Below are 22,231 nucleotides of genomic sequence, written 5' to 3'. Positions count from 1 at the left end.
TCTTCATTCAGCTTCCATCAGAAACGTACAGCACAGATGTAGCCTCACCCCACCTGCCTCTGTACTTGGGACTCCCCCCACCTCAGGTGGCCACCTCTGCTGCCAGTTGGTCCAAGTCCTCTGTTTCCCGGGGTCCTTGTTCAGTGAACTCGCTGCTTAGCTGCCACACCTTTACCACGCCCTTGGCATCGCCAGCAGCCAGGAGCTGAGTCTGCTGACGATTGAATTCAAGACAGTAGACTGGGCTCTCATCCTGGGTTTGCTTGATCGAAACTGTGGGTTTCTGGGAGCTTTTCTGGAGATCAAACAGCTGCACATCACCTTCAAGGGGAGATTCATGGGGTAAGAGAGGCCCAGAGCAGCAGCCTCTTCACAGTTTCCTGTGCACAAGATCAGGCTGTTACTCAGTTCAGCTCTCCACCCCACACAAGGAAAGTCATCCTCACCCCACGTAGAGTCTCCCCAACCCAGAATTCCAGGTACAGGCTGGGCTTATGTCAGCTTCAACGCATCCAAGCCTCGTGTCCATTTCCTACCTTCTCCAGAAGCAGCCGCAAACACCAAAGGGCGCACTGGGGACCAGCGCACAGCGAACAGGTACTTGTGGGACAGTTGCAGGGAGGTCAGGGGCTGGGCCTGCAGCATGGAGTACAGGTGGACGTGGCCGTCGGTCCCAGCGCTCAGGAAGAGATTCCTAGACAGGATGCAGGGCAGACAGCCAGGCAGGGGATGAGCGCTGGGGATTCAGGTGTGGCTGGGGGCTTCCTGCCCAACTCCTCATGGGCTGTCAGGCTCATGAGAGGCCTCCCTAGGCCCCCAAACCTGGGGTCCTCCTCTAAAGTAAGGGGCCGATTACCTGGCGCCAACCCCAGGAGCTCCGGATACTGGGGCTCAAATGGGGAAGACCTAGGCCCAGGGCAGACCGCAGGTCCTTTAAGCAGTGCTATGTGTGGCCTGGTGGGACTCCCTCACCCTCCCTGTGCCAGAGGCCCTGTGGCTGACGGAGGAGGCTCCGGCCCTCCCTACCTGTGGAAAGGGGAGCAGCTCACAGAGTAAACAGGGCCACCGTGGGGAGAGAAGGTGAACTGTGCTGGGGCCCGCAGCGGCACAGAACTGGGCATCCGCGTGAGGGCGGGCTCCTCCGCTGCCAGGGAGCACTTGAGCGGGAAGCCGCCTTCCGTGCCCAGCACGAAAAGGCTTGGGTCAAAGCTGGAGAAAGCCACTGCTGTGGCACCCACCTCGGTCTCCCCCCGGGGAGGCTGTGGAGAAAAGAACAGCAGGGCAGAGGGAATCCGCTCACGGTGTCCCCAAGGAGCCCAGGCACGTGCGTGGACGCTGTGGCCCTCAGTGGCTCCCGCCTGCCTGCCTGCCCCCAGGCTCACTGGCTCAGGGGTCCCACAGCCTGGGGCTGCCTCGGGGGCCCATTTCCAGGGCAGCAGCCTCGCCCCTTCGTACCTTCTTCAGCTTGGTGCTCCTGGGGAGCTGCTGCACGGCCAGGGCGAAGCCCGCGCTGAGCTGCAGCCGGCCAGCCCCGACCGCCAGCCAGAGCAGCACCTTCCCATCAGTGGCCACGCTCAGCACCTGGAAGCGGTGGCCGTGCTGGGGCCCCGGGAGCCAAACCACCTGGACAACAGTGTGCGGGGCCGAGCTGAGAAAGGACGCCTGCTCCATCTCCCAGCAAGACCAGGTGTCCCTCCCCTCCCCCCTCCCCTTCTCTTCCAGGGAGACTTACGCGGGGAGGCCTGGGAGCCGCCTCACCCACCAGAGGGTTCCACGGTCCCCCCAGTCCCAGCAGAAAAGCAGGACAGTGGGGACTGTGGCTCTGATAGAAGGGGCGGGTGTGACTCATGGCCTGGGAGCTCTGAGAATGCCAGAAGCAGCTGTTCACTGCCAGCTCCCTGGTGACCTTCTTCCTTGGCTGTGGCGAGCAGGCGCCCCCTCTCCTGCCCCGCGTCGTGGAGCAGGCCCGCGACATCAAGGCGCAGCCCGGGAGGACGTGCTTCCCCACCCGCCGAGCATGCCGCTGCTCTGACCTGGTACACGGGGTCCGTGTGCGCGTCGTCCGTCAGGCCCGTGCGCCAGAGGAGTGGGTCCTCCGGATGGCTCACGTCCCACACCAGCACCTCACCATTGTACAGCCCCCCTGCGGGACCAAGACGGCCTAGGCAGGAGCCGACCCACGCAGCAGCCCAGCTTCCTGGACAAGCCCCCACCCTTCCCACCCACTCAGCCAGGACGTGGGGCCACTTTCTCGAAAACAGTCCTGAGGAAGAAACGTCCTGGTCCCCGGGCCTCACACTCCAGCCTGCTGTACCCCTCCCCAGGAAGCTTCTCCCACTGCCAGGCTACCATCCCCCACCCAGCACCCTCCATTCCCTCCAGCTTCACCTGCCCCCTTTCCCCCATGTGCACAGCTCATCACCTCTGTCAACTCCCCAAGGGTGCCTGCTTCGTCCTGCCTCTTGTCCCGACCAGGCCACACCTCTGCACGGCCCACACCCCCTCAAGACTCAGCTAAGGACCTGCCGCCTCCTCCAAGCTCTGCACCCAGCACGGGCACCCCCAGCATCCTCACCTGAGCCCAGGGGTCAGGGCCACCTGTGGTCTCTGCTTCCCCCACAGACCTGCCCTGGCCGTGACCAGGGGCTGAGGGCCCAAGGGAGGGCTTTGGCCACCCTCTGCAGGGTGGGAAGCAGAGGCAACTTAGGCTGGTCGTCTCACCTGCAACGTGGGATGGCTGCGTGGGGTGGAAGGCCAGGCACATGACGGCGCTGGGCACCTCCACCACCACCGACGGCTGCTGCGGGTTCAGGCCTCGCCGGTCCAGATTCCAGGCGCACACAAAGGACTTCAGCGTGCTCCAGTCCCCGTCATCCAGCCTGCACAGACGTGCCTGAGCTAGCTCTGCCCCTCGGCCTGGGCTTCATCCCAACCCACCCTGTCCCCACTGTGCTCCTATCACCTGACCCACCTTCACCCCCTACTCCCCCAAACAGGTGAGCCTCTATAGCCCCATCACACACAGACACTGTGCTCGGTATCAAAGCGGCAGAGGCTCCTCTGAGGCACCCCGAGGGCATGAGTTTCTCTGGAAAAGGGTCTCCAGCTGGGCGAACCTGGGCATATCAGGAAACAGCTCTCGGAGCAGGTGAGGCAGGCCTGGGGCCCACTGCCCAGTGCTGGCAGGTGGGCACTGGGAGTCCCTTCCCTGCTCTTTTCCTGCCAACCTGATGCCCAGGCAGCCTTGAGAAGGAAGACTCCCAGAAAGGCCAAGCTCTGGGCCAACCCCTACTGCACAGACGGGGAGACAGAGGCTCAGACGAGGGTCTGAGGGCCTTCTATTGCCCCACACCCAGCCCTGCTGCCACTCACCGGCCATAGGCACAGGCCACCACAGAGCCAGTGGTGTTCCAGGAGACACCAGTCACATGCAGACCCTGTCCTTGGGCTGGGGGGTAGCCCAGGGTGTGGAGGCAGGTCACCTGCAAGAGACAAACCATCCCCAACCCTGAGCCCCAAAGCCGCCCAGCAGTGTAACAAAAAACACACACAGCCTTGGGCCTCCCAATCCCTATAAGTGATTCAAGGCCACCGTCCAGCCCTAGGGGAAAGTGTGGAGCCTTCATCCCAACATCTCCCCTAACAGGATGCTTCCAGAAACCCAGAAGGAAGGGCCTTGGGAACTGAGACAGACTCCAGGCTCCAGATCAGAGCTGGACCCTGTACTCACATCTGTTTCAAAAGCTTTGGCTTCTGAAGCTGGACGGTGGTGACGGTTGCACGACAATGTGAATATACTCAATGCCACAGGATTGTAGAGTTAAAAATGGTTCAAATGGTAAATTTTATGTTATGTGTATTTAAACACACACATACATTTTTTTTTTAAACTCTGGCACCTTGTTTCTCAGCCCATAGGTGGCCAGCAGCAGCTAACGAGAAGGCCGGCGATGCCGGCCACGGCGAGGGATTTTGCACCACAGACACACTTTCCAGGAAGTATTTGCACCACAGACCAAAACTCCTGTGAATAGTTTCACACTTCTTGACCTCATAACCCCATATAAAGAAACCATCCAATGGAAAGAATCCAAAATCTGTAAGAAGCTGCACTGTGCACTGCTAGTGAGAATGCAGAACAGTGCAGCCGCTCAGGAGTCTAGCAACTCCTCAGATGTTAGAGTCACCATATGGACCAGCAATTCCACTCCTAAGTATATACACAAGAGAACTGGAAACACACGCTTGTACACAGATGCTCACAGCTCGATCCGTAATAGCGGAGTGTGGTACATCCCTACAACAGAGTGTGATTCAGCCATAAGAGGAATGATGCACTGATAGACGCTACAACACAAGGACCCTCGATAACACTCTGCTAAGCAGAAGCAGCCAATCACAAAGACCACTTGTTATATGATTCCATTTATATGAAATGTCCAGAAGAGACAAAGCTACAGAGACAGAAAGTGGAGCAGTTGCCAGGAGGTGCGGGGGAAATGGGGAGTGACTGCTAATGGATAAGGAGTTTCTGTTTTGGGGAGGTGATGAAAATGTTCTAAAACTGACTGTGGCAATGGTTACATACCTCTGGAAATATACTAAAACTCACTGAACTGTACACTTCAAATGGAGAATGATATGGGATGTAAATTATATCTCAATAAATCTGTTATTTTAAAACAAAGCCATACAGTGGGGCCAGGAAGTAGACGGGGCATGAGAGAACCTTTGGGGATTTGGGATTCCATTTTTTTTTTTTTTTTTTGACATTCCATTTCTTGATCTCAGTCCTGGTTCTACAAATGTTTTCACTATGTGAAAAGTATGGACTTGAACACTTGTAATTTGTGTATGTGTTTACGCATGTTTTATAAATTTAATAAAAGTTTATATTAAAAATAAACTATATACATAATGTATCATAACACCATTTACAATTGCAATGATCAGTACAATTTAAAATCCAAACATGAGAATGCAGAGGGATGGAAAGATGGGCCGTCCTCGGGACTTCCCTGGTGGCGCAGTAGTTAAGAATCCGCCTTGCCAATGCAGGGGACATGGGTTCGATCCCTGGTCCAGGAGGATCCCAAATGCCACGAAGCAAATAAGCCCGTGCACCACAACTACTGAGCCTGCGCTCCAGAGCCTGTGAGCCACAACTACTGAAGCCCGCGTGCCACAACTACTGAGCCCACACGCCACAACTACTGAAGTCCCTGCACTCTAGGGCCCGCATGCCGCAACTACTGAGCCCGAGTGCCGCAGCTACTAAAGCTCGCGCACCTAGAGCCCGTTTTCCACAACAAGAGAAGCCACCGCAATGAGAAGCCCGCGCACTGCAACAAAGAGTAGCCCCCACTCGCCGCAACTAGAGAAAACCCGCGGGCAGCAACGAAGACCCGACGCAGCCAAAAATTAATAAAAATTAAAAAAAAAAAAAAAGATAGATGGGCTGTTCTATACCTTCACTGATGGGTATGTGTTTGCCAAGATTCAACACAGCACACAGGATGAGTTTACCTGTATGGAAAATATACCTCAGCAAACCTGACTCCAGAAAAAAAAGTTTATGGTGAAACATCATGTAGCAGTTAAAAAGGAAACAAGTCTATAATGGAAAAGAATCTGAAAAAGAATATATATATAACTGAATCACTTTGCTGTACACCTGAAGCTAACACAACATTGTAAATTAACTATACTTCAATTTAAAAAACGGTAATAGGGAATTCCCTGGAGGTCCAGTGCTTAGGACTCCACGTTTCCACTGCTGGGGGCCGGGATTCAATCCCTGGTCAGGGAACTAAGATCACGCAAGCCTCCCAGCACGGCCAAAAATAAATAAATAAATAAATAAATAATGGTAATAAAAAATAAATAAATAGGGCTTCCCTGGTGGTCCAGTGGCTAAGACCCCACACTACCAATGCAGGGGGCCCAGGTTCAATCCCTGGTCAGGGAACTAGATCCCACGTGCCTCAACTAAGAGTTCACATGCCACAACTAAAGATCCTGCACATGGCAACGAAGATCCCGCGTGCCACAACTAAAAGCCGGTGCAGCCAAATAAATAAATATTAAAAATAAATAAATGGATAGAGAAATAGAGAGATAGAGAGATACACAGATGGATGACATCTGTAGCAACGTGACAACACAGAACGGGCTTTGCTTCTGAAGAGAGAAGACCCCAAGATTGGTCACAGTGCCTCACAGCAGTCAGCCACACCCACATGGAAACAAGAGGCAGGACACGACACAGCAAAGAGGTCAAAGGTTTCAGGGGGTGCCCTGGGTCACCTCTTCCTCATCTCTAATTCTGAAGTGCTCAGCCATGTTGTCACTGATTTTAGAATTGTGAAGTTACAGTCCTTCATTAAGAGTGGCATCTCAGGGCTTCGCTGGTGGCACAGTGGTTAAGAATCCACCTGCCAATGCAGGGGACACGGGTTCAAGCCCTGGCCTGGGAAGATCCCACATGGCTGGGGAGCAACTAAGCCCGTGCGCCACAACTACTGAGCCTGAGCTCTAGAGCCCACGAGCGACAACTACTGAAGCCCACGCACCTAGAGCCCGTGCTCCGCAACAAGAGAAGCCACTGCAATGAGAAGCCCGCGCACCACAACGAAGAGTAGCCCCCGTTCACCGCAACTAGAGAAAGCCCGCACGCAGCAACAGAGACCCAACGCAGCCAAAAATGATAAATAAATAAAAGAAAAGAAAAAAAGAGTGGCATCTCAGGCTTTCCGGGGCTACTAGAGCCAAGGATGGCAGTGAAATGTCAAGGCCAACACCTAGACAGCCGGAGTAGAGACAGAACAGCCAGACATGTGAGCCAAAATAGTAATTCCACCAGGAAGAGCTAATCAAAATACTGATGCAAAAGAAAAACAAAGTGAGAGAGATTCACTTCAGTTCTGTCATATAACAGCAAAATCTGAAAGCACTACTCCTCTGCCCAACATTCAGAAAGGCAAGAAACTTCAGGGCCATGAGGAGACCGCACGCCATATGGCCATCCAGAGGGTGCTGCCCAACCCCCTGCCCATTCACGTGTTTCCGGAGGACACGTGTCTAGAAGTGAAGCTGCTGCTGGGATGTCCAACAACAGGGGACTCAAGAAAGGCTGGTGTGTCTGTGCAGTGGGATGTGATGCAGGTTATAGAGGGATTGGGGCCCCTCTACAGGAACTGACGTGGAAAGCTCTGGTGAGTGAGAAAGGTCACAAAATGTACAGTGCTTTCCATTTTTGTTTAAAATGCTCTTAGTGACAACCGTAGTAGCACTAATGCTATGTGTCAGTGTAGCATGGGAAAGGCCTCTGAACCAGGGCTCCCACTCACTGTCTACGTATTACATGTTCTGTACTTCTGCAATGACTCAATTTATTATGATGAACATGTATTGCTTTTGTAATCAGAAAAGAATAGTTTTTAAAGGGGGAGAAAGTAATACACAGGTGGACCAAACTAACTGCACAGAAGGGTGGAAAAGCCTCAACAATTAAGAACAAAAGCTTAACCTCTCTGAATGCAACTGTAAAAGGGGGCAGGCTGAGCGGAGCTTGTAACGTTCATTACCTCCTTCTTGTGCTCTGCTTAAAAAGATACAACGACTCCACACTTGGGTGTGGACTTGGCAACTATTTTTCAGAGGGATTTTGAGGATTTCTCTCAAATGAACCGACTTTCCCATACCTATCAACGATTTGATGGGAACAGGGCAACTATGTATCTGGAAATAGACAGAAGGAAGATACAAGAGGAGGGGAGGAGAGGAGGGCTTATGACCTCTGAATACAGAATTGCCTCCGTTTCTAAAGGAAGAAAACATTGTATAAGCAGAGTTTTTACTGCTTGCTCAGCAGCCTGTCCACAGGCAACACCAGGGTGGAGCAAAAGCCACCAAGGGGCCCTCCTTCATTCAGAGGTTACCTGATCTCAAAGCAGAGGCTGTGTACCCAACTGGACATCTGAGCTGACAGGGCGACAGCACTGAGCTGTGCCTCGAGACCAGAAAGACTTGGCAATGCTGAAGTCACTAGAGCATGGCAGTGAGACCAGACAGACCAGGACTCAAACTCCAGCTCAGCCACTTACAGCTGTATGACTGTGGACAAGTCCCTTAGCCCCTCTGGCTCTCATCTATAAAATGGAGATCATGGGAATTCCCTGGCAGTCCAGTGGTTAGGATTCTGCCAGGGGCCCGGGTCTGATCCCTGGTCAGGGAACTAAGATCCCACAAACTGTTCGGCGTGGCCAAGAAAAAATAAAAAATAAATATAAATTGGAGATCAGGATAGCACTACCTCATACAGTTGTCCTGAGGGATAGATGAGTTGGCACAGAGAGTGCCTGGGGAAACACAGCTGAGTGGTTAAGAAAATAAGATCCAGAGTCAGACTGTCCAGGTTCAAATCCTGCCTCTACCGCTTACCAGCGGTGAAATGGAGATAACAAGGGCACCTACTTCAAGGGCAGCAGGGACGGCCCAGTGACTTCTTAACTTAGTACCTGGCAAAAAGTATGAGCTCGGTGAATGCTGTTATTATTATTGGTGGTGTTACTATTATTTGCATGGCACAAAAGAAGGACTTAAAAATGGGGTAGAGCCTCAACCTGAGACATCCCAGGCCCACACCAGCCCATCCCTACCGTCTGCTGCTGCTCGGACCAGTTCACCTCGAAGCCGTCAAACGCATGGCTCTGCCAATTCTTGTTCAGCTCTCGGGTAACCATGGCCTCCACTCTCCGGAGAAAGGCCACAAGCCGGGGGCCATCATACTGGGGCACAGACTGCAGGCTGGCCGGCTCAGGGGCCTCGGTCTGCACCTCAGCATCTGCATGCTTCCGGGTCTGGGCGGACGCTTCAGCAGTGGCAATGCTGGCCGTCTGGCAACTTTTCTGGAGAAGGAGATCGAAACACAGTCACCAGCCAGATGTACTCCCAGCATCACCTGCGCAGGGCACTCACCCTCCCCCAAGAATAAATAACAATGGACCGCAGTTCATTCTGTCTGTCCCCTTCCTCTAGTAAATAGCCCATCTTTCTTTGTGGCATGGGTGAAGACAACTGAGAGGGATACCTGACCTCCAGCTAGCCAATCAGAGCACTCGGTCCCTCCCCCAGCCACAGTGAGTGGTTTAGGGTGACCCAGTGAGGGCCTGACCCAGGACTTTCAGTGACACTATTTGGAGGGCACATGGGAGGGCCCTTTTTGAAAATATGGACATCAAGAAGAATCAGGTCATCTTAGGGCCAGCAGTGGCTGTCTTAGCCAGCGCTGAAGAACCTCAGACCTGGTCACCAACAGAACACCCCTCTTCTCCCCCAACTTGGCAGCCAGCCCTCTCCAGTAGGGTACCTTCCAAGGTGCCACCGTGATCAAAGGACATATGTGTGTCCGTGATGAGCTAGTTGGGAGAAGACAGACTACTCCCCAGCTGCCACTCCTCTCCACCCTGCCACCTGTCTCCAATTCCTTGTCCCCTGTTTATTTGGGCAGAAGGACAGACATCAGATCAGGGAAGGAGATGCAGCCTCCCTTTCTTGAGGACATGACCAATCTTCACCAAGTGAGGGCCCCTATACCACTGAGATTACTCTCATCTACAAGAGGCTCTCCTCATGTGGCCACTTACCAGGCACCTGCACCTACAGGACAGTGACGAAGCCTGGACCCCTGTGCTCTCTGCTCAGACTTGGGCACCAGGCCAGTGTTAGTAAGCCTGAAGGAAGGGGGCTTGCCACACACAGGCACAGCTCTTGTTAGAACGTGGAGAACTCAGCACTTGTCACCATGCTCCTCTTCACGTTCAACTTAATTCTCTCTTTGCTTGTCCATCTCCCATTAAACTCTGAGCTCCTCCAGCATAAGAACTTCCCTGGTGGAGCAGTGGTTAAGAACCCACCTGCCAATGCAGGGGACACGGGTTCAAGTCCTGGTCTGGGAAGATCCCACATGCCACGGAGCAACTAAGCCCATGAGCCACAACTACTGAGCCTGTGCTCCAGAGCCCACGAGCCACAACTACTGAGTCCATGTGCCACAACTACTGAAGCCCACGTGCCTAGAGCCCATGCTCCACAACAAGAGAAGCCACCACAAAAAAAAGAAAGAAGAAGAGAAGCCACCACAATGAGAAACCCGCACACCACAATGAAGAGTAGCCCCGGGCTCCCCTGGTGGCGTAGTGGTTGAGAATCCGCCTGCCAATGCAGGGGACACGGGTTCGAGCCCTGGTCCGGGAAGATCCCACATGCCACAAAGGAACTAAGCCCTTGTGCCACAACTACTGAGCACGCCTGGGGCAACTACTTAAGTCCATGTGCCTAGAGCCCGTGCTCCGCAACAAGAGAAGCCACCACAAACAGAAGCCCGCGCACCACAACAAAGAGTAGCCCCCCGCTCACCACAACTAGAGAAAGCCCGCGTGCAGCAACGAAGACCCAGCACAGCCAAAAATTAATTAATTTAAAAAAGAAAAAAAAGAAAGAACCCTGTCTATCTTTACATCCCCAGCACTTTGCATGGTATTTGACAGGTAGTACAAGTTCATTCATAATATACACACACACATTTTATTTCTCTTTTTAACATCTACTTGCCAGGTGCTGTCAGGCTATTATGGATATAGCAGAAAACAAACGTGCAAGATTCCTGTGCCCGAGGAGCTTACGTAGGGGTTGGGGCCAGGCAAATAAACACACAAGAAAAACATGATGGAACACAAGTGGCGCTAGATGGATGCAGAGGTGTGGGAGAGAAGGGAACAGCTGGGGACATAAGTGCGATGGGATGGCGAGGGAGCCTCTGGGGAGATGGCATTTGAGCTAAGGTGTGAAGGACAAGTGGAAAGCTGCAGGAAAAAGGGTCCCAGGAAAGGGTTGGGGGGAGAACAGAGCAAAACCTTACGAAGAAAAGGCCCCATGCTTAGAGGCTGGACGGCAGGCAGCGTACCTGGGAGCAGAGGGTGAGGAAGGGCAGCCCAAGGGCAAAGTCCAGGCAACAGAAAGTCTGTGAACCAGGACAAAGGGCTAGGGATTCCTTCGCAGTATAAGCCACAGGACCATGATGAGAACCAGTGGATGGGGTGTCCCTGAACCGAAAGTGAGGGCAAATTCCAGGAGAAGAGAACACAGAAGGCTTTCTGTTAGACCCCCTTTAGACAGATGCCTCTCAGACATCCCCATGGAGGCGTCGAGGGTTTCTGAGACTGGTCACAAGGCATGAGGCTCCAGAAAGCATCCAACCACAGATGTGACTTGAAGCCACAAGACAAGGAGTCCACTGAGGGAGCGTGAACACTGATCAATCAATGGATGGGCACAGGAATCAGAAAGTAAACACGCCAATGGGATTTCCCTGGTGGCACAGTGGTTAAGACTCCGAGCTCCCAATGCAGGGGGCCCAGGTTCGATCCCTGGTCAGGGAACTAGATCCCACATGCATGTCGCAACCAAGAGTTTGCATGCCACAACTAAGGAGCCCACGTACCGCAATTAAGGAGCCAGCATAACCAAATAAATAAATAAATATTTTTTTTTAAAAAAAGAAAAAAAGAAAGTAAACATGCCGAGACAAAATGTTAAAAGATTGTGGGTGAATCTCAAACTTCCTGGAAGCCTCAAAGATTGTAACAGTACCAGTTGTTAAGTGCTAATTGAGGCACTGTCCCCATAGCTTTACCTGTATCATCTTTTTTTTTTTTTTTTTTTTGGCTGTGTTGGGTCTTCCTTGCTGCCCGTGGGCTTCCTCTAGTTGTGGCAAGCAGGGGCTACTCTTCATTGTGGTGTGCGGGCTTCTCACTGCAGTGGCTTCTCTTGTTGCGGAGCATGGGTTCTAGGAGCACAGGCTTCAGTAGTTGTGGCATGTGGGCTCAGTAGTTGTGGCTCGTGGGCTCTAGAGCACCGGCTCAGTAGTTGTGGCACACGAGCTTAGTTGCTCTGCGGCACGTGGGATCTTCCCAGACCAGAGGTCGAACCCGTTTCCCCTGCATTGGTAGGCAGATTCTTAATCACTGCGCCACCAAGGAAGCCCCTACCTGTATCATCTTACTCATGCTCACGTCCACCCTATAAAGTAAATCCTATTTTTTGCATTTCTAAGGTTGGCACTGAGACACAGAGAAGTTAAGTAACTCACCCAAGGTCACACAGCAAAGAGGCAATCACAACAGAGCTTGAATCCAGGCATTCTGACACACGACACTGAATTATCTCTCAGTCAAGGTGTTTTCTCTCAGTCTAAATTCCTGGCCACTAATCACATCAGATGAACTCAAAACAATGTTTCTAAGAGAATGTTACATGAATGTCTTAATGTAAAAATTAATGTAAGGTCACAACCACAAGCAAAAATGTCCAAAGAGACAACAAGCTCTTAACTTTTCAGGTATTGCTATTAGTGTTCCTTTGCTGTTTGCTTATTCAGGCAAATAACAGATGCCAAAACACTAAGAAAAATTTATGGAGGGCAACTTAACTAAAACTTAACTAAAAAACTTAAAACCAATGACACTGCAGCCATAATTTTTTTCTGTTAACTGGTAAGAAGCCACTATTATTCTCTCTTCACTCTGGGAGACCTAAGTCAGCTCCCACGGTTCGAGATACACATAACTCACAACCGATCCTGACCCATCTAGGGATGAGGTCCGGAGGCTCCGGGGGGAAGGGCTTGCCCACGGCCGCCACATACAGGGTGGTGCCTTCCATGCCAGGCAGCATGTGGCTGTCGCCAGGGCGCGGCTCCCATAATAAGCCCTCTAAGAGGTGAGAGGAAGAATTCGCGGTGAGCAGGATCCTTGCTCCCTGGGCAGGTGACCACTGTGGATGCTGGGCCTGCCGCCTGCCTTCTGCACCTCAGAGGCACTGCAGGGGAAAACAGGTGGGACCCAGCCAGACTTCGATCACACTGGGACATGTGGCCAAGAAACAGGAGAACCATTCCCAAACCAAGATCCTCAAACTCTGTGCAGCCTTCAGTGGAGCAGGAAGCCGGTGGGACTCAGGGAGCAGACTCCAGGTGGCAGTCCTGCCCTCTGGTCCCAAGAGAGCCTACAGACACCCAGAATGTCAGGGCTCCTGCATCTTGCCAACGAAGGAAACCGAGGCCCAGAATGGTGAGGAAATACCTTCTAGAGAATCTGCCCTCCCCACAAGGGCCAGTTTTTCCAAAAACTTCCTACCCATGATGCAGGCTGGGCCCAAACACCAGGCCTGTAGCTACCGACTGGACGAGAAGCAGAGACTAACCAGGCCAGGCCAATTGGGTTCTCTCAGGGAAATTCACACCTGAGACAAAGACTCAGCAAGATAAACGGCACATGCCTAGAACTGAAACACAGTGCCAATAATCAGCCAGCGCCACAGTGCAGACAGGAGACGAGATAGGCCTCACGGGGGGTGTGGCAACAGGAGAGCTGAGAGGTGGAGGGAGGGTCCCAAAGCCGCCTAGCTTGTGATTCCTGCCCCTTCCTCAGGACCAGCTGCATCTCCATGCCAAGCCAGGAGACACCTCCGCATCCTAAAGAAAAGCGTCCGACGGGAGCTAGTTGGCTGGTTTATGTTATTTGCTGCCAGAGCCCTAGCCCATACCCAGGAGGGCTCTGCCTCCCAGACCACCACCCCACAAAGCCCCACTTCGGAAATAAGATGCCGCTGCTGGCCTCAAGGACTGGTCGATCAATTTCAGGAACACTTCCCATGACTGAGGAAACGGCCCTCATGGACCAGGAGACCAGTCACTCTCCAGCAACAGGTGGCAACAGTGGCCCAGAGGGGTGTTCTGTGAGAGAACAGGACTCTTCCCCACCTTCAGCCCCAAAGGTTAAAGGAATCCCATGTCGACAGTGCCTATGCATGATTCATTCATTCAGAAACTGTCCAGCCAGGGGATTCCCTGGTGGCGCAGTGGTTAAGAATCCTCCTGCCGGGCTTCCCTGGTGGCGCAGTGGTTGAGAGTCCGCCTGCCGATACAGGGGACATGGGTTTGTGCCCCAGTCTGGGAAGATCCCACATGCTGCGGAGCGGCTGGGCCCGTGAGCCACGGCCGCTGAGCCTGCACGTCCGGAGCCTGTGCTCCGCAACAGGAGAGGCCACAACAGTGAGAGGCCCGCGTACCGCAAAAAAACAAACAAACAAACAAAAAGAATCCTCCTGCCAATGCAAGGGACAGGGGTTCGAGCCCTGGTCCAGGAAGATCCCACATGCCGCGGAGCAACTAAGCCCATGCGCCACAACTACTGAGCCTGCGCTCTAGAGCCCACGAGCCACTACTGAGCCCGCGTGCCACACCTACTGAAGCCCATGCGCCTAGAGCCCATGTTCCACAACAAGAGAAGCCACCGCAATGAGAAGCCCGCGCACCACAAGGAAGAGTAGCCCCCGCTCCCCGCCAACTCAAGAAAGCCCATGTGCAGCAACAAAGACCCAACACAGCCAAAAATTTAAAAATAAATAATTTTTTTAAAAAAAGAAACCCATTCACACGGTGTCAACATGCAGTGGTCATAAGTAGAACACAGTCACTTTCTTATTAAAAATATACCTTCTAGATCTCCTTGACTACTGATTATAAAACATACCAATTGGGACTTCCGTGGTGGCGCAGTGGTTAAGAATCCTCCTGCCAATGCAGGGGACATGGGTTTAAGCCCTGGTCTGGGAAGATCCCACATGCTGCACAGCAACTAAGCCCGTGCACCACAACTACTGAGCCTGCGCTCTAGAGCCCTCGAGCCACAACTACTGAAGCCCGCGTGCCTAGAGCCCGTGCTCTGCAACGGGAAGCCACCTCAATGAGAGGCCCGCACACCCAACTAGAGAAAACTCGTGTGCAGCAACGAAGACCCAACGCAACCAAAAATAAAAAATATATATAAATAAATTTAATAAATAAATAAATAAAACATACCAATTATTTAGTAATAGCTCTTCAGGAGGAAACTATATTAAATATACACATCAGTTGTGAGACACACCCCTTTGTAATATCTGTTAAAATGGGGGTTGGGAGGATGACGAAATACAGAAACACACAGAGAATAGGCAGAGGTCTGGGACGCCATGCAGCTGAAGGCTGAGCCCCCTCACTCCCCTCTGCAGTAACCACTACCAGCAAATACGGAGCACACAGCCCATCATTTCACCCCCAAAACCCACCTGAGCCGCACACCTGACTCCAGAGTAGAAGAGGACCTCAGAGACCACTCTAGACTAGCGTCATCAATGAGCAGGGCCCCAGAATCACCCGGAGGCTCCTAATAGACAAACTGCTGCTTCCTCCCTGTACAGTTTCTGGTTCAGTAGGTCTAGGATGGGGTCCCAGAATTTGCTCTGTTAACATGCCCCCAGCGGATGCCATGGGGAGGGCACTCAGACCCCAGATGTGGGCCTAGCCCCTCAGCTATATACTTCCCATGGCCACACCCCAGGCCCCAGAGCCCTCATCTCTGCCCTCGAGGTGCAGACAGTGCTCATATCGCCCCCCTTCCCCTTCTCTGGGGACCCAGGTTTCACCTGGGTAGGATGGGGTGAGACAGGGCTCCTCCCCAGGGGCTGAGAAATGTTGCCAATGTGAACATGGCTCGGCACTGTCACTGCCACATCCATTCAGGCTCACTGCTGCCCTCCCTCCCTCCCTCCCTCCCAGAATTTCCCTTCCCCTCAGGTCTCTTCCCAGCCCTCCCTTCCATGTCCTTTCTGAGTCTTATACACACACCTGATGATACTCAGGTGTGATGGGAGCCGAGATGACTCCTGACCTAATTCAGCGGCTCTTTATCAGCATACCAACAAAATTTGACCCTGGTGTGAAATACATTTTGATGTTAACTAGCAGAAGCTGTATGATGGGACTATCTTGGATATAAAGTTGATGGGAATTCCCTGGCAATCCAGTGGTTAGGACTTGGCACTTTCACTGCTGGGGCCGGGGTTCAATCCCTGGTCAGGAAACTTAAGATCCTGTAAGCCTCACAGCACAGCCAAAAAAAAAAAAAAAAAAAAAAAACCAAGTTGAGCTGAGTAGATTTTGTGATTTTGTGATGCAACATAGACAGTTACACTGTCTCTTGTCTTGCTGGTGTGAGACCTCCAAGAGTGTGCGGGTAACTGAACCCAGAACCAACTTCAAGGTATGACCTCCCGTTCTTTTTGTTGTTGGTTTTTGGGGGATTTTAAAAAAAATATTTATTTATTTTTGGCCGCATCGGGTCTTAGTTGCAGCGTGGGCTCTTCGTCGTGGCTCATGGGCTTCTTTCTAGCTGTGGCGCGTGGGCTCCACAACAGTGAGAGGCCCGCGTACCGCAAAAAAAAAAAAAAAAAAAAACCAGCCAAGCCAAAGCAGGAGGGGAGAAATGCCTCAGAATCATGCCCATGGATGACAGGACACAAGAAAAGTATTCAATTCAGTATTTCCTGGGGGCCTCTGGGACATACAAAAGTACACAAGACCCACACCCTGCCCTCTGGGAGCTCAGAGTCCAAAGGAGACAGAGCAGAATGCCCAAAATGCAACTGCTGATAAAAAAGTTCTAGAACTAGATGGTAGTGATGGTTGCCCACTGTGAATGTACTTAATATCACTGAATTTACACTTTAATATGGTAAATTTTATAAGTATCTCACCACAAAAAATGGAAAAATGCACCCTACATTCTGATAGGGTCAGAATGGGCTTCAGAAAGGTAACTCTGCTGCAGAGTAGGGTGGATTAAATAAGTGGTTCTGAAGTTTTGCCACACGTTGAATGACCTGGGGAGCTTTTATAAAACCAGATTCCTAGGTCACACCATACCGATTAAACCAGAATCACTGGAGGTAAGGACCAGACATTCATATTTTTCAAGACTCTCCAGGGCATTCCAGGGTCAGCCAAGTTTGAGAAAGCAGATGAGTAAGGTTAAGGCAATCAGGAGCCCTTCATCTCACACAGCTGCTTGACTGAGCACTGACACTCATGATGCCTCCCACCTGAACAGAGCTGGGATCTCAAACTGTTTTCTTAGGAGCATCTCATTTAATCCCACAGAAGTATTCTACCAAGACCTATTTTGCAGAAGAGATCACATGACTGGCCCAAGGCCAAGCCCCCAAAGAGTCTGTGCACTCAAACCCACAGACTGGTCCCAAAGTCCAGGACCCTGTCCCTCTGTGAACCAATCGAAACAGGACAAGAAAAGTCAAATCAGGCCAAAGATCATTAATACTTAAAAAAAAAAAATTCATCACTGGGACGTAAAAGTACATTCCAATATTGCACCACTACGTGGGCCAAGCAAAGAACAATTTTCGGCTTTTCCAAAGTAACTTACAAAAAAAAATTAAGAAGCTGCATACAAATTTAGCTAAAACACTCATCACAGGGTTTGTTGATGAGAGAAAAATTGGAAACAGTCCTTCAAAAGGGACTGATTAAATAAAATGAAGTTATAAAAAAAAATTTAAACACAAAGGATGTTCAGGGTGTACTGAGTGAAAAAAGTGGGTCTACAAAATATTATGTACAGTGTGATTCCATTTTTGTAAAAAAAAAAAGGGGAGAAAACAGACAAAACAAAAAAGGAGCAGGTATAAACCAAATGCCTGGGCAATGAGACTGTGGGGTGGTTTTTATTTCCAGTCTTTGCTTATCCAGATTTTTTTCTAAATTTTGGACACAGAAACTTCTATAAAGAGAAACAAGTTAATTTGGAAAAAGCAATTTACCACTTTCCTCTGACCCCTGCAACAGTTTTACAACTTAATAAAGAATCTCCTTAATAAGACAGGAAAGACTGATTCAACTGAAACACCTGAGATGAAAGCCTTTACACCTCAAGTATTAGAATCAGTTCTTAGAGCCCTACGGGTTAAAACTATAGCTACAAGAAAATCAACAAGCCTCGATCTCATTCTTTAAAAAAAAAAAAAAAAAAGTAAAAAGTTAGACTGAGTCAATGGTTCCCAACCTGGAATCTTTTAAAATCTGTATCTTGGACTTCCCCAGTGGCCCAGTGGTTAAGAATCCGCCTGCCAATGCAAGGAACACAGGTTTGATCCCTGGTTCGGGAAGGTCCCACATGCCGCGGAGCAACTAAGCCCGTGCGCCACAACTAGCGAGCCTGAGCTCTAGAGCCTGCATGCTGCAAGTACCGAAGCCCGCGCACCTAGAGCCCGTGCTCTGCAACAAGAGAAGCCCCTGCAGTGAGAAGCCTACGCACCAGCAACAAACAGTAGCCCTGGCTTGCCGCAACTAGAGAAAGCCCGCGTGCAGCAACGAAGACCCAACGCAGCCAAAGAAAAAAATTAAACTAAATTAAATCTGAATCTTCAGCAAACAAGAACTATTTCAAGTATCTTTTCAAAGCCAGTGAATGTGAATTACACATTTACCTTCAGTAAAGATGGATAGATACAACTAAACTATCCGCTGCATTTGCTTTTAACCAGAACCATTTCTATCCAGCACGGCGAAGTATGAAGTGCTTTGAAGCCAGATGAAATCTGGCTTGAGACCTGCAGACTGCTGGCCAGAGGCAAGAAACCTGTCCTCAAGAGTACGACATCATAGAAACCTCACTGGTATTGGTGTTGGTGAGGACATGGTCTCTGCAGGTTTAACACCTGTGTGGCAAGCTAAGCCTGAGTTTCCTCTGCTGGGAAATATGCAGCCCCCTTGCAATGCTCATTTTCACCGAGGAGAAGCCAACATCCTTACAATGATGAGCAAGCCCTATACTTGACCTGCCTCTCCTTACCCTCTCTGACCTCACCTGGAACTATTCTCCCCTTCTCGTTCCCCTCCAGCCCCACCTGCCTCCTCACACACACCAGATTGGCTCCAACCCCAGGACCTTTGCACTTGAAGTTTGCTCTCCCTGGACTGCTCTACCTGAGGTATCCACTTGGTGAATTCTCTCACTCCAAGTCCTTGCTCAAACATCACTCTCTCCATGAGGCCCGCCCTGCAGCCCACCTCTCACTCCCCAACCCAGACTTTCTAATCCCTCGCCCTTTTTCTTTTGTCCATGTCCACTGCTCACCTCTAACACACAGGACACTTATTTATTACACAGTTTATTTCCTGTCCGATGCAGACAAGCTCCGGGAGGGGGCTCACCCGCTGGTGACGGAGGAATCGCCACCGACGCAGCAGGGGCTCCAAGTCTCCACACAGATCCCTCAGAAGCCCTGGGTCCCTGCAGCCCTGCCCTCATCTCGGACCACCTCGTCTGTGTGCTCTGGATTAAACTACGTACTAGAAAACGGGTGTGTCTCGACCTGAAAATGCACTTTGGTCGTGTTTTTTAAGTGAAAGTTAGTTTGAAATGCCTAAAAACCGCAGTTCACACGAAATCCTTCAAAACGTGGGGTTTTTAGAGGTTTTAAAGAAAAACTCTTTTGTTGCTATTCAAAGACTGGGGAAATTGAGACGAGGGTATCCCAAAGGGTTAGTTTCTGCGAGTTAAAATATAAAAATAAAACGGTGGGACCTCAGAACCTGGGCCGGCAGCCGCGCGAGGCCCCTCGCCCTCCCGCCCACGTCGCCCCGAGCCAAACCCGCGCCCTCACCGTCTCCCCGCGGATGCCCTGGACGCCCCTCCACTGCGAGGGCACGGACGCCACGCCCAGGGTCTCGTCCTGCAGCGGACCGGGCCGCTCGGGCCGCTCGGTGCTCGCAGCCCCGCCTGAAGCCAGCGCCTCAGCACCCGCGCTTCCCGCGCCGCAGAGCTGCCCCGGCTACGCGCGGGTTACCGTGGAGACGGATCCGCCCCCCCCAACCTCGGCGCCGGCGCAGTCCGACGCAACCTTCGCCCCCGCTCCTCCAGAGCGGAAGGCTGGGAAGGTGAGGCTGTCGGCGCCATTTTTGAATTTGTCAGCGCGCCTCCTCCTCCTCCTCCTCCTCCTCCTCCTCCTCCTCCTCCTCCTCCTCCTTCTCCACCTCCTTCTCCTCTTCCCCCCCCACCCCAAGATCCAAGAAGAAGAGATAAATTATTCTTTTCCGACGGTGCGACAAGCAATACCAGTTCTGGATTCTCCAAACGCAGAAGGAGCCCGCTTGGGGCATGCGCGTCTACTCTGGGTGGGGAGGGAAGTGCGGAAGCGACGCGCTCGTGCCAAGTTCAAAGATGGCGCGGAGCGGCCAGGCGCAGAGGCGAGGGCGGGGGGCTGTGGCCGCGGCGGGCTGGAGTTGTGGGGCCTCGGGGTGCAGAGCTGGCGCAGCTGCCGAGTGCTCCAGCAGAGCTCCAATTGGCGACCACCTCGAAGCCAAGTGCTAGCCGTCTGATCCTCAGTTTCTGCCACAACAGAATGGCGATTTTCAACATCCATATGCGGATCCAGTGTGGTTGTGTAGTTGGAAGGCCCAAATGAGGTCGAATGTGGAAAAATGCTTGTTAAACCGAAGTTAAAGGCCTGCACAACTACCAGTTACTGAGTATCTACCGTGTGTCAGGTAGAACCTAGAGCTTTCTGTATGTTGATCTTAATAATCCTTAAGATAACTATGAGGAATCAACTGTTACATGTCGATTGAGGGTGCCGATTGTCTGAAAAATAACTGCCCCAGATCACCCATAAAGCCTGCATCACATTTGCCCAAGACCCCCCCGGAAAGCTGCTTGGCCCCAAGGACCCGTTTTGAGCCTCTCAGCAAGAATACTCTGGCCAGGTCCTCTGGGCTGCTTTCCTCCTATCCCTGAACTCTCAGAGGGATAGAAACCTGCCCAATCAGAGGCCCCTCTGTACCCACGACTGAGTCCTCACTGGGACCCTGTTCCAGCCAAGGCCATGAGGACCGATTAGATTAGCAACACTGGAAAGAATGAAATGCAATAGAAATTTCCTAGAAAGAAAGTAGAACCAAACAAAATTCTCCTGGTGAGGCCCTCTTAACACTAGAAACACTTGCAAACATCACCAAGGATTCCAAACATCACATTTAAAAAGAACCTTAATGGGCCTTCCCTGGTGGTGCAGCGGTTAAGGCTCCACACTCCCAATGCAGGGAGCCCGGGTTCCATCCCTGGCCAGGGAACTAGATCCCACATGCATGCTGCAACTAAGAGTTCACATTGCCACAACTAAAGGGCTGGTGAGCCGCAAATAAGGAGCCTGCCTGCTGCAGCTAAGACCCAGCACAACCAAATAAATAAATAAATGAAAACATCTTCCCAGCAATCAATAAAAAACGTTAAAAAAAAATAAAAATAAGAAGCTCAATGCTGTGGAAGTCGGGAGGCCTGGATATGAAGCCTGAACAGTGCTATGTCCTCTTTAATAGACTTGGTACCTCTCTGGGCCTTGGTTTCCTAGCTGTAAAAATGAGGCTAATAAGACCTGCTTCACCTGAGTAAGGAAGGAGAATATTTCAAGAAGAGAAGGGTGGGGCTTCCCTGGTGGCACAGTGGTTAAGAATCCGCCTGCCAATGCAAGGGACACGGGTTAGAGCCCTGGCCCTGGAAGATCCCACATGTCGCAGAGCAACTAAGCCCATGCGCCACAACTACTGAGCCTGAGCTCTAGAGCCCGCAAGCCACAACTACTGAGCCCACGTGCCACAACTACTGAAGCCTGCGCGCCTAGAGCCCGTGCTCTGCAACAAGAGAAGCCACGACAATGAGAAGCCCGCACACCACAACAAAGAGAAGCCCCGGCTCACCACAACTAGAGAAGGCCCGCACACAGCAACGGAGAACCAACACAGCCAAAAATAAAAAAATAAAATAAATTTAAAAATTTTTTAAAAACAAGAAGAAGAAAAGGGTGGCCCATAGTATTAAATGTCCCATACAATTGCACGAGAGTAGTGGGAACAAAAGCCAGCCTGAAGAGGGTTTAGGAGGGAAAGGAGGAAGTAGAGAAAGTAATGGATAGTATTGGGAAGCTCAACATAGAAAGTTAAGTGTGAGTGTAACTTGATAAAACTTAATTGGAGGGTAATTTGACCTTAAAGTGTGCCTCCTCTTTAATCCAGAAATCCTACTTCTGGGAATTTTTCCTGAATCAACATCTGATTCACAGAGACATTGAGACCCAAGGATATTCAGCAACTATTCATTTACGATAGTATTACTATGATAATAACAAGATCCTGCAGTCAGCCTAAATTTCTTTTTTTTTTGGTACGCGGGCCTCTCACTGTTGTGGCGTCTCCCGTTGCGGAGCACAGGCTCTGGACGCGCAGGCTCCGCGGCCATGGTTCACGGGCATGTGGGATCTTCCCAGACCGGGGCACGAA

The 22,231-nt window shown here is 51.4% G+C and overlaps 1 protein-coding gene across 1 annotated transcript; it reads right to left on the bottom strand.

The window, feature by feature from the left end:
* Positions 1-3: 3 nt before the first annotated feature.
* On the bottom strand, positions 4-19,856 carry DYNC2I2 (dynein 2 intermediate chain 2; the record flags this gene model as incomplete). The annotated part of the gene is given in 11 exon segments (XM_082843580.1): positions 4-321; positions 537-694; positions 1,027-1,259; positions 1,456-1,623; positions 2,034-2,143; positions 2,722-2,879; positions 3,373-3,482; positions 8,661-8,909; positions 19,564-19,731; positions 19,735-19,778; positions 19,781-19,856. Coding segments are annotated over 11 exon segments (1,713 nt in total). The 3' UTR covers positions 4-82.
* Positions 19,857-22,231: the final 2,375 nt, after the last annotated feature.

This window comes from Leucopleurus acutus (assembly GCF_964270905.1).
Source record: "Leucopleurus acutus genome assembly, chromosome: 7".
NCBI lineage: Eukaryota > Metazoa > Chordata > Mammalia > Artiodactyla > Delphinidae > Leucopleurus > Leucopleurus acutus.
This window is presented reverse-complemented; position numbering and strand designations above follow the sequence as displayed.